We start from the raw sequence: 12261 nt of genomic DNA on the forward strand, positions 1-12261 counted from the left end.
AACTTATTGCCTGATCAAATTGTAAAAGATGACTTCCTGTTTTTGATGGTTTCTCGATCCGTAACGGGAATTAATGCCCTTGAAAGTTTTCGCTTTCGCGTAGAAATTTACAACTCCTAAAGTATTTGTCGTAGGAAGACAGGACTAACTGAAGTGACATCCCTGACCTTTGACCTTGAAAATTAAGTCAAGGTCAAAGGTCAAGGTAATCTAGAAACTTTGAAAATAAGCAATTTTCATACCGTCTAAAGCATATAAAGTACATATAAGGTATACTATGCACAAGTAGTCAAGAACCAACTTAAGTCAACGCATATCATTACCATTCTGAACTTTGACCTTTGTTCGATTTACAACGACTTGCGTAAAAACCATTGTTATCACTACAGTATGGAAACCGTAAATGGTACGAACACAAAATGTTCACTAAACTTATTGCCTGACCAATTGTAAAAGATGACTTCCGTTTTTGATGGTTTCTCGATCCGTAACGGGAATTAATGCCCTTGAAAGTTTTCGATTTCACGTAGAAATTTACAACTCCTAAAGTATTTGTCGTAGGAAGACAGGACCAACTGAAGTGACATCCCTGACCTTTGACCTTGAAAATTAGGTCTAGGTCAAATGTCAAGGTCATCTAGAAACTTTGAACATAAGCAATTTTCACACCGTCTAAAGCATATAAAGTACAGACTAGGTATAATATGCACAATTAGTCAAGAACCAAGAACAATGCATTGCATTACGACTCTGAACTTTGACCTTTCTTCGATTTACAGCGACTTGCGTAAAAACCATTGTTATCACTACAGTATGGAAACCGTAACTGGGACGAACACGAAATGTTCACTAAACTTATTGCCTGATCAATTGTAAAAGATGACTTCCTGTTTTTGATGATTCGTTGATCCCTAACGGGAATTTATGCCCTTAAAAATTTTAAATTTCGTGTAGAAATTTCTAACTCCTAAAGTATTTGTTGTAGGAAGACAGGACCAACTGAAGTGACATCCCTGACCTTTGACCTTGAAAATTAGGTCAAGGTCAAAGATCAAGGTCATCTAGAAACTTTGAAAATAAGCAATTTTTATACCGTCTAAAGCATATAAAGTACACATTTTTTTGTATTCAGAGACATTGTTTGAATGTCTGAAAAGGTGGAAAGACCTCTAATTGTTCGCGAACAATTAGGATTACTAGTTATACTTGAAACTGTACTTGGTCTCCACCGGTATGTTTAATTTTTACATGTTGATTTTGGTATACATGTACACAGCTTGAATTTCTGAAACTTAAATAAACGTATCGGATGTTGTGTTATACAATGTAGTATACTAAGGTTCATGGGTTTGAAAACAGGAAGTGTAAATTATCTTATATCACCCTTTCTTTTGAGTACTTACAAAAGGGAATAGATATTTTGAATAAAGCATATGGGGATTTAAAATTGATATAAATAGCACACTGAAATTTTATTATGTGTAGGATATATTTATACATTGTAATCGTTGCTTCCTTAAAACAGGAAGAAGTTCAAATAAGTAGCAGGAGATATACGAACGGGTACGTAGATTGTTTATAATTCATCATGGTTTTAATTTGGTTTTAATGTATAACATATTTGTTTTACTTCACACAAGACAACAAAGCTCACCGGGAAGTGTGGTTCTACTGAAAACTATCGCTTTTGGTTCAAAAGGTTAAAGTTTTAGAAAAGGTTCAAGGTCACTAGGTCAACAGTCTTCCTACCAAAAGAAAGGCCTGGTCATGAGGCATCTATATGTAAAAAATCAAAACCCTATCCCTCATAATTCAAAAGATGTAGCCAAGATGTAGTCTTTTAAAAGTTGGCCAGAGTTCAAGGTCAAAAAAATTTGATACCATATAAAAGGCCTTGTCATGAGGCATCTATATGTGAAATATCAAATCCCTATCCACCTTGGGTTAAAAGAAATAACCACTGTGAAAAGTAGGTCATAGTCCAAGATCAATAGTCTTGGTCAAGAGTTAAAAAATCCCCTTGGTACCGAAAGAAATGTCTTGACCTGAGGCATCTATATGAAATATCAAAGCCCTTTTCCCCTTGGTTCAAAAGTAAATAACCCAGGTTAAAGTGGGTTTAAAAAATAGGACAAGATCCAAGAGTCTTGGTACCAAAAGAAAGGATCTTTATAAGGCATCTATATGTGAATATTAAAGACGTTTCCCCCTTGGTACAAGAGATATAGCCCAGGTTAAATATTTTTTCTTAATGCGTAACGCCAACACCGGGGTCATGGTATTAGTTCTCCGGAAATTCGTCACGGCAAGTTAACAGTAGCACACCGACATGGGGGTGGTCGTCAGAGATCGACAACCCAACGTCAAGACCATTTTGTGGCTCTTCAGGCACGATGCCATCCCTTCTGGACAGCAACCAGCCTACGTAACGACCTTCTGAACGCCTCGGGGGTGAATGTGTCCACTCAGACGATACGGAATCGGCTATACAATGCAGGTCTCAACTCGAGAAGGGCATGTCTTCGAGTCCCTCTGACTGTTCGACACCGGCGGGAGCGATTGGACTGGGCTGAAGATTATGTCACTTGGATACAGAACGATTGGGTTCAAGTTCTGTTTACCGATGACAGTGTGAACGTTTCCATGATGCCAACATCAGTGAACATGACCGTTATGGTGGTGGTTCCATCATGGTCTGGGGTGGAATCAGCAGGGATGGAAGAACAGATCTTCATGTCTTGGAGAGAGGAACAATGACGGGGGTGCGGTACCGGGATGAGATCCTCGATGTTTACGTCAGACCCTACGCTGGTGCTGTTGGCCCTGAGTTCATCCTGATGGATGATAACGCCTGTCCTCATCGCGCCAGGGTGGTGGAGCAGTACCTTCAGCAGGAGACAATTGTACATATGGACTGGCCAGCGCGCTCGCCGGACTTGAACCCGATGAAGCATGTATGGAACATGCTGCAGGCTGCCCTTTCACGCCGTAGAGCACAACCCACGACTTTAGCAGAGCTCGGAAACACCCTCGTGGAAGAGTGGAACAACCTTCCCATTGGAAACACCCGGGTGCTTATTGACAGCATGGCTCGACGTTGTCAAGCCGTCATTAATGCAAGGGGAGGCCATACCCGGTATTGACACTTCATCGACTAAGTGCAATGATGGACTATCCCCCAAAACTGTGTAATTCTTTCTCTGGTTTGCTGTTAACTTTTTGTAATGAAATGCCTTTTGGTGTTGTTATCAGATTTCAAGCATTCCGTATTGATAAAAGTTCATGCCGTTCATGAATTTTCATTCATAACCTGAGTAAACACGTTTCTGAGTCAAATTTATGTCTTTTGTTATGTTAGTGGTAAATTACACACATATAACCTAGTGATCCTTATCAAATTTGAGTAGTATATCAATAATGGGCTACCACGCACATCACGGTACACAGAAAATTCTGTAGTGGTGTCTTACAGAAAAGAATAGGATCTTTAAAAGAAAATCAATCAAAGGCTATATGTTTTTTTAAACGTACGCAAGGACAAATATGAAGAGCAATTTACTATCATTGAATCATTGGGAATTATCCCATGAAAATATTGGTCAACACATTTAAAACTTATCAATTTGTATTACCATGTCAAGTATATACATGTATTGGCATGTTTTGCTTGGCTGGATAAAATATTTCAAGTATTCTTTGGGAGTCTGTCAAATCAACAGAAACTTATGATCAACAAATTAATGTTAATTTTGCCAGAGATATCTTCGTTGACTAACCCTTTGGGGAAAATGGTCTTCTCGGTATATTTTATATTCTTCGCATAATAAGCGAAAAGGATATAAAATGAATCGTACATAGAGTTGCTGTGGATGCCACGTCGTATGATAAACTGTGTAGGATACTTAAGCTTTAACATTATGTTTTAAATATGAGATTAAAATTTATGAAAGAAGTAATCTGATTGGTGTATTCGGTCATGTGACCGGGGAGAGAATATACTTTCGTGTTTATGTGGAACCTTGTATTTCCCTGACGTCACAGTCAAACGGCAAGAGAAGTAATACTTCGAAAAGCAATATCAATTCATAAAGCTTCATAAAAATGATTAAATTTTGATAATTTTCGGAGAACATCCATCTGTTTTGTTGATTGTGTTGTTTCAGGATGGCCGACGATAAAGAGAAGACAGCGATAAAATCCTGCGAACTTCGAAAATGCATCTCTCAGACTAGGAAGAACGTGCGAGCCTTTAACAATAGAACAAAAGATGCAGAAATAAATAACGATTCAACAGACGTACCATGCAAAAAATGTGTAAAACAAATACAAAGAGAAGGGAAGGAGCTGATAAAGGAAACATGTCGGCTGAAGAAGTTCTTTGAAAATCACCGGAATTCAAATTTCATTAATTGTTGTTGCCCACACCTGTCGTCGGATGGCGATGGTAAGAATTAGCTTCTTCCAGTATACATTTTGCTTCGATATGAAAAGATTTCAAGCATTATTTTCTTCTTGGAGCATTTGGAAAATCCATGTATGCTCTATTTCTTGTAATCGTTGTCTTTGTTATTTATTACAAGCACCATCGTAAGATTCGAGTCATTTTGTTTGTATATTGAGAATCATTGTGATATAGGATAATGCCTACTAAAATAGTTTTGAAATGAATATCGCTACAGAAGAACCATGTCGGTTTGCCTTCATTACAATGATTTTCAAAATGTGTTTTAAAAAGTCATTTATCTTTCTATCAATTTGCTATACAGAAAGCAAAGATATCTGCGATGACTTCCACTTGAAATATTTATCAAGCACCCGAAAGATCATGCGTGACTACAATGACAATTTACAAGATGGTGTGTACGAAGATAAGGACAGAGGACCATGTGAAACCTGCAAAAGATGCATCACAAACGAGTGTGATGGCCTGATCCAAGAGCTGGAGAAGTTAAATGGTCTCCAGTTGGTCAGTACAGGAGCTTGTCGATGTATGTATTACGTCTAAAGTATTACATTCAGAAAAAAATATCATACATTCACATACCGATAACTAATGTGAAATAATTACCAATACAAAAGATAAGATTTATGATCATATGTGTTAATAGATTGTATGAAAGAAGAAGAAAAAATCTGAGTGAATCCTTTTTACGGGTTTTAAAATCAGTCATAGAGTGTATGTATTAATACGAGTGCTTTTTTATGCACAGACGGCTTTATGTGTGTTCCAATGAGACAAGGAGTTGGGAGACGTGAGTAGACAAACAACTGATTTTATATGTAGAAGCAATGTAGTTACTCTCGTTTTAATAACAGTATCACACTGCGTGCAAATGTATGGGTGTATTATCTCATACAATTCCATGAAACAGGTTCTACTTTTGTTCTTTTGTTCTCAGTGACCAATCACATTGAAAACATTACATAGCGTGGTCATCCAAATTCACTTTTGATTGAAAACATTCGGCCAACCAGCGAAAAACATCCGGTCAATCAGCGAGTGAAACTTGTACGCTCGATCAAGCGAAGTGTCACACTGTTATTAGAACGATGGTATATTGCATGGCTTACGATGTGCTTACTATTCTGACAGGAAGTGATCACCATACGATAGACAGTGGTTTCGGAAGTGTTAACTCTGAGATCCTAAAAGAGAGTCCAGGTAAGTCAAACGCTTCATTGTCTTCATTCTAAAAATAAAATTGTTTGTTTGATATTCGTAGGATTGGTTAACTATATATCGTTAACCGATTGGTGACTGTATTATCTGCCATAATACTATCCATCTCATTGCGATCCAGCCTCACCCTCCAACACCTCCCAAATGCACCAACATAGTGAAGTTGAAGTGTGTTGTAGTAACATACATATGCTCCGTATGGGACGTATGGGTTGTCCCATGGTTTAAAAATAAATAAATATAAATAAATAAGGACCATCGTGTACCAACACATCTGATGACTGTGGTACTGTCTTTTGATGGCCGGACACATACATGTGGTCGTATGTCATAAATCATAATGAAATAAAGAAGTAACCTATATTTTACAAAACTAAATAAAAAGTAAAAAAATTAATAAAATGAATTATATTTTTTATTTATATAATAATTTTAATAATAAATTTTATTTAATTTATTCAATAAATTAAAATTAAAAAAAAGATTGATAAGTAAATTAAAATTAAATAATTAAAATATTTTTTATTTATAATAAATTATATTTTTTATTTATATAATAATTTTAATAATTAGTAAATATAAAATTAAATATTTTTTTATTTATTTGGATTCTAATAGAAGGTAATAATTAGTAATCGCACGAGTCTCCGTCCTTCGTCCAAATAAATCAAGATACACCAAAATAAATATACCATAATTATTACGTAATTAGTAATATTAGTAACAGGTAATAGTAATAGGGATGTAGGTATGTATATACATGTGAAATAGCTAAAATATATACAGAAAAGAATTAGGGTAGGGTCGCCAAAGAAAATTTTGATAATAGAGTGCCACTAGTTATTACTTTGTTAATCATAAATTATAAAATTATGCCAGACAACAATTTTGAGATCGTCATCAGGCAAGAATTTTGAGGTCGTCGTCAGGTGTTACACCTCAGACCCTGTACCATGTTTCTGTAACTGGATCCAGTTCGTAGCACGACATGGCTCCATAATTCTTATTCGATAGTATGTATTATGTGTATAAAACTGAAGATGCATAATGTAATAATTGGTGAGTTAGTACTAATGTTAAAATTGTATGACAGATAAAATATTAACCATAAGAAGTGGTATACTTAATTACAAAACATATAGATTTAATTAATTAATGAAAATACAGAGTAGATGCAAAATCACAAATCGCATACATCCAACAAGCTTACATATATTAAATATAATAGTATGTAGCAGGCCTGCATACATACAAACTGCGACATTGCATCTAAATGTTTGTCATAAAAAGAGAAGTTTACAAAATACATACGTATAATAACATACCTGAATTTTATGTATATTTGCATATACATGTACTTATAATATACCTGGATTTGATGTATAGCTGCATTTATACTTTAACATACATGTTTATATAAACTAAAACGACAAAAACGCAAAGTTTATATTCCTAATATTAATATGCTACGATACTTATATATGTAATTGTTTACATACTGATAAACATATAGATATACACGATAGAAAACCCGAATTATATGCTTAGTTGTTTATATAAGTATAACACATGTATTTGTCCAGGTAAGTCAAACGCTTCATTGTCTTCATTCTAAAAATAAAATTACACGTATTATTCGATCATAATCTAAAAATAAATTATGAGAAACAAATGTCGCAGAGCAAATAGCAAATTGGTTTGTGTATTGTGTGGTCTAATCGTGAATAACATTTGTTTAAGTGACAAAAGAAGGAACAGAATCCCATGATGCCACTGCTAACGACACTGAAGGTATGTCAATTTAAGGAGGAATAACACACCAGAGAAATCTAGCATGACTGGAAAGTGGAAGATATATACAATCATATTCTGAAATTGAGAAGTTTCAAATTTACCTTATTTAGTTAAAAATGCAGCATTAGAAGAAAGAAATATAAAAAACAAAAAACAAAAACCAAAACCAAAAATAGAACCGGGGCCCTGTTATACTTGAGCAGTCTACATGTTATCCAAATGAACTACCCAGCTAGACAATTAGATTTAAAAGGAATTTACAAGTATTGCTGACATCTATGTTTTCATTCATGTTTTTAAAGAAAGTCAGCCATTATGATGATGTAGTATTCCTTTTCAGGAAATATATTTCACTTCTGAAAATTCATGTGGGTATGAAATGACACCCTTCACACCGGCATACTTTTCATGAGCATGCAGGTGCGAGGCATTGCAATTCATGTCCTCGTGTATTTCCAATAATGGAACTATTCTATTCTCATTTCTGTTGGAATTATCAACCGTTAAAATAGACGAACTATATTTATTGAGTATTTCTACCTATATTCATACCTGCATCGTTTACAACTGCAGCGCAATCAGAAGGAATACCCATCATTACAATTAGTAAACTATGTTTTTACCTCTATTAAACATGCATGTACTATTAGGAAAGATATGTTCCATTGATTCATTTGACGGTGATATTTTTAGATGGAACGAAAGAGGAGCCAGTACACAGTAAACCAACGGCGGAGAGTGAAGGACGCATTATTATGGAATGTTCTATTGACAAGGGGTATGAGAAAGGTCCTTCCATCACTCTAGAAGTTGGATCATCGTCCGATCAGGACAGCTCAAATGCATAATGAAGGAATCTCCAATACTCCAATATGATGAACACAAAAAGTGAAAAAAGACTCTCTCTCTCTCTCTCTCTCTCTCTCTCTCTCTCTCTCTATATATATATATATATATAATGTCCAAAAAAGAATGAAGAAATCGACACAGTTGTTAAATAATTTAAAAGAATAAAATCCAAAATGATCACATAATAATCAGGCAGAAGCCTAGCAGGAACTGATCGTTGATTATTATGTGATAATTTTGGATTTTATTCTTGTAAATTATTTAACAACTGTGCCGATTTCTTCATTCATTTTATGATCTGCCTGAAGAGCCGTAAGGCGAAAGTACTAGCAGGAACTGATCGTTGATTATTATGTGATGATTTTGGATTTTATTCTTTTAAATTATTATTATTATTACTATTATTAATATTATATTATATTATATTATATTATATTATATATATATATATATATATACCATACTATATGTCTGTACATATTCAATTTTATTATACCTCCAACATTTCTGATCATGCTCATGACTGATGATTCTCACTGTTTGCATTGTGGCTATAAATCCAAGGAAAAGTGCATTATTTCCTTGAATGTCTAAAACATACTCAGCAAAGATCTATTCTTCTACAGCAATTTTGTAACAATGGTGTTCCTTTTCAGGTGAACTATGTCCTAAATGGAGTAGTGATCTGAATTGCAAAATTATTTTTTATATTCATCTTCTTAACACTTTTGATATATGTTAATGTTTGCACATTTTTTCCTTCTCTTTTTCCTTTTCTTCCAACAAATTGGATTGATTTATGTTATATGCATACATGCATGTGTGTGAATGTTGGTGGAGGGGTTTGTAAATGTACGTGTGTGTGTCTAGAACCAACTCCAGTTGGTCTATAATAATCAACTCATAGTATACAGTACGCAGAATTTTCATGTTAACCTCATCACAATGGTGTCACATCTTCAAATAACAGTTATAAGTCATATTTTTGTATAATATATCTTATGCTTGACTTTTGTATTTGGGAGAGGGCCTACATAGGCTATGTCTGTTGCCCGATCCTTTTGAGTTTATCAATGAAATATGATGAAATCATATAAACATTTCTATGTTGATGATTCGGATAAATGCCGATAAACTATTCACCGGACAGGTGGAAATCTCCATGACTAACGAGTCTTGAAAAACGCCTCTGTTGTTTCTGTTAACTTCAATTTGAGTGTATTAAGTACAATTAAATCTTTATCATATAAAGTAGAATTAAATTCTTCCATTACATCTTTGATGCATATCAATAATGCCTGACATTTTTTCTGATATGCATAAATTTTTTCATACAGTTTACTCAGGACTTGGTTCATTGTTTGTTTGGGATTTTCATATATAAAGTACTGCAAGGCGATACATTGTATTATTTCTAGAGTTTGTTGCATTTCCCTAAAGAAGGGATGGGTCGATATAGGAGAATTCGACAATCATTAATTGATTATATGGTAGGCAGAACTGCAAATCTCTAGATTAAAAAATATAGACATAGGACCCCCCTCCCCCCGTCATCCATTCAAAGGAGTCACATGGACGTTATTCCTTCCAAATCATACCACCAGTTCCTTAAGCTCAAATTTACAAACAAAGGAATAGATGCCGTCAACAAAAGCAACATTCTTTGTCATTAAAAGGTCCAGTCGTGTATTCCAACTTATTTCAAGTCTACACCCTGTATTTCCTACAGTTATACTTCTACTATTGCATCCAAACTTTTTAATTATAAACAAACTTTGCAGTGCCTAGATATAGACCATCTTATACGTAATCTACCAACGTGTTCTTGTTCTTCATCTTCTTTCAACTATAGTCCAGCTGGTGATGTTGATATAGTTGAAAATAATGACCTCAAATCACTTATTCTAAAAGGTCCTAAATACAGAAAACATCGGTCTTTTAATTGGCGACATAACTTCATCTCTGTTATGAATTCTGTCGAAGATTATGCCAGACGATGGGCTGAATATGAAAAAGAACTTGATACATTGTGAGAATAGGTTAAAAGCATAAGAGGAATATTAAAATCCCGCATTACGCATATGAAAACAAAGTACGTACCATCTATCCTTCTGTGTTTAGTAAACCAGAAGTGATCAAAGAATTAGATGGTTACACGAGGAATACGTTTTGGTTCCAGCTGACAAAACTAGTAACAACATTGTCTTTGTAAGGCTCATTATTACAACTGTATTTTAAACGAACTTGGCATTAATTCCACCTTTGTTAAACGTACTTATACTCCAACTGCCTTTTCAAAACAGGAAATACTTCAAAACCATGCGTCAGTTTTGGACACATTTAATATCTCAGTTAATGGGTCGAATGAATATGAGATATCGTACCTATACTGGATTCCTAAACTACATAAAAACCCTTACAAACAAAGATACATTGCTGGATCCAGTGAGTGCTCTACAAAGCCCCTATATTTTCTCCTCACGAAAATATTAACAGCTGTGAAGGAGAAACTTCAAATTTACTGTGCGACTACATATACCGGAAGTGGTGTTAATCAAATGTGGATTCTAAAATTTTTTTAAAGAACTTTTAGTAAATTTGAAATCGCAAAACTTTTCCCAAATTAATAACATCAAAACGTATGACTTTTCAACACTATACACGACCATACCTCACGATAAATTACTAGACTAGACTTTTTGAAATCATAGACAGTTGCTTCTTTGACAAAAATGGAAAAAGGAACTATTCATATCTAGTGATCAGTCATCCAAAAACGTACTTTGTTAAACACCACTCGGATTCGACGCACAAATACTCTGAAGTTGAAATAGAAAATATGCTAGAGTGTCTCATTGACAATATCTTCGTGGTCTTTGGTGATCAGGTCTTCCGACAGTCTGTTGGAATTCCCATGAGCACGAATTGTGCTCCTTTGTTAGCTGACCTGTTTCTATATTCATGTGAAGCAGAATTCATTAAAAAACTTTTATGCGAGAAGAAAAAAAATATATATTGCTGTGGCCTTCAATTCGACATTTAGGTATATCGACGACGTTTGTCTATTCACAATAATAACTTTCATTCATATGTCGATTCGATATATCCCTGTGAGTTCGAAATAAAAGACGCGACAGAGCCGTCTACTTCTGCTTCATACTTAGATATTTTATTGAAAGTAGACATTAATTGCAAACTGACAACTCAACTGTATGACAAACGGGACGATATCAGCTTCTCCATCGTCAACTTCCCATATTTATGTAGCAATATTCCATTATCACCTGCATGTGGTGTTTATATCTCTCAACTGATTCGATACATAAGAGCTTGCTCTGCGTATAGTCAGTTTTTAAATCGAGGCAAACTACTGACAAACAAGTTGATAGTACAGGGGTTTCAACAGTCTCGATTGAAGTCAGCATTTCGCAAATTCTATGGTCGTTATAACGATTTAGTTCGTCAATACAACCCACCATTGGGTCAAATGTTGTCCCGACGTGTTTCATCCCAATTGTTAGGCCGGTCTTGGCACACTGATTTTGACTGCGGATAAATCCGTTTACCTGATCAGGATATAGGGCTGACGGCGGGTGTGACCGGTCGACAGGGTATGCTTACTCCTCCTAGGCACCTGATCCCACCTCTAGTATATCCAGGGGTCCGTGTTTGCCCAAGTCTCTATTTTGTATTCCTTATAGGATTTTTGCTCAGGAGTTGGTCAAAGTGCACAGTAAAACTACTAAATGTTGGTCATTTGAGCCTGAATTATGAGCTGTGCTACAATAATGATACCATTTCCAGTTAGATTTACATATTGATAAAAATTGTTACTACCTTGTCTCAGCATGTAGCATAAATTCCTTGTCAAATATTTGTGATATTTTAAATTGAAGTAAAAATCACCCCAAACTCCAATTTTCCTGGGTTTTTTTTTT

At 34.9% G+C, this 12261-nt stretch overlaps 1 protein-coding gene across 1 annotated transcript; it reads left to right on the plus strand.

The window, feature by feature from the left end:
* The first annotated feature begins 1495 nt into the window (after positions 1 to 1495).
* Positions 1496 to 9724, plus strand: LOC125652242 (uncharacterized). The gene is made up of 7 exons (XM_048881283.2): positions 1496 to 1563; positions 4164 to 4444; positions 4767 to 4988; positions 5211 to 5252; positions 5594 to 5662; positions 7421 to 7471; positions 8168 to 9724. The coding sequence occupies exons 2-7, from the start codon at positions 4165 to 4167 to the stop codon at positions 8320 to 8322; spliced, it is 819 nt and encodes a 272-aa protein (XP_048737240.2). The 5' UTR covers positions 1496 to 1563; position 4164; the 3' UTR covers positions 8323 to 9724.
* Positions 9725 to 12261: the final 2537 nt, after the last annotated feature.

The sequence above is a fragment of the Ostrea edulis genome, chromosome 5, assembly GCF_947568905.1.
Source record: "Ostrea edulis chromosome 5, xbOstEdul1.1, whole genome shotgun sequence".
NCBI lineage: Eukaryota > Metazoa > Mollusca > Bivalvia > Ostreida > Ostreidae > Ostrea > Ostrea edulis.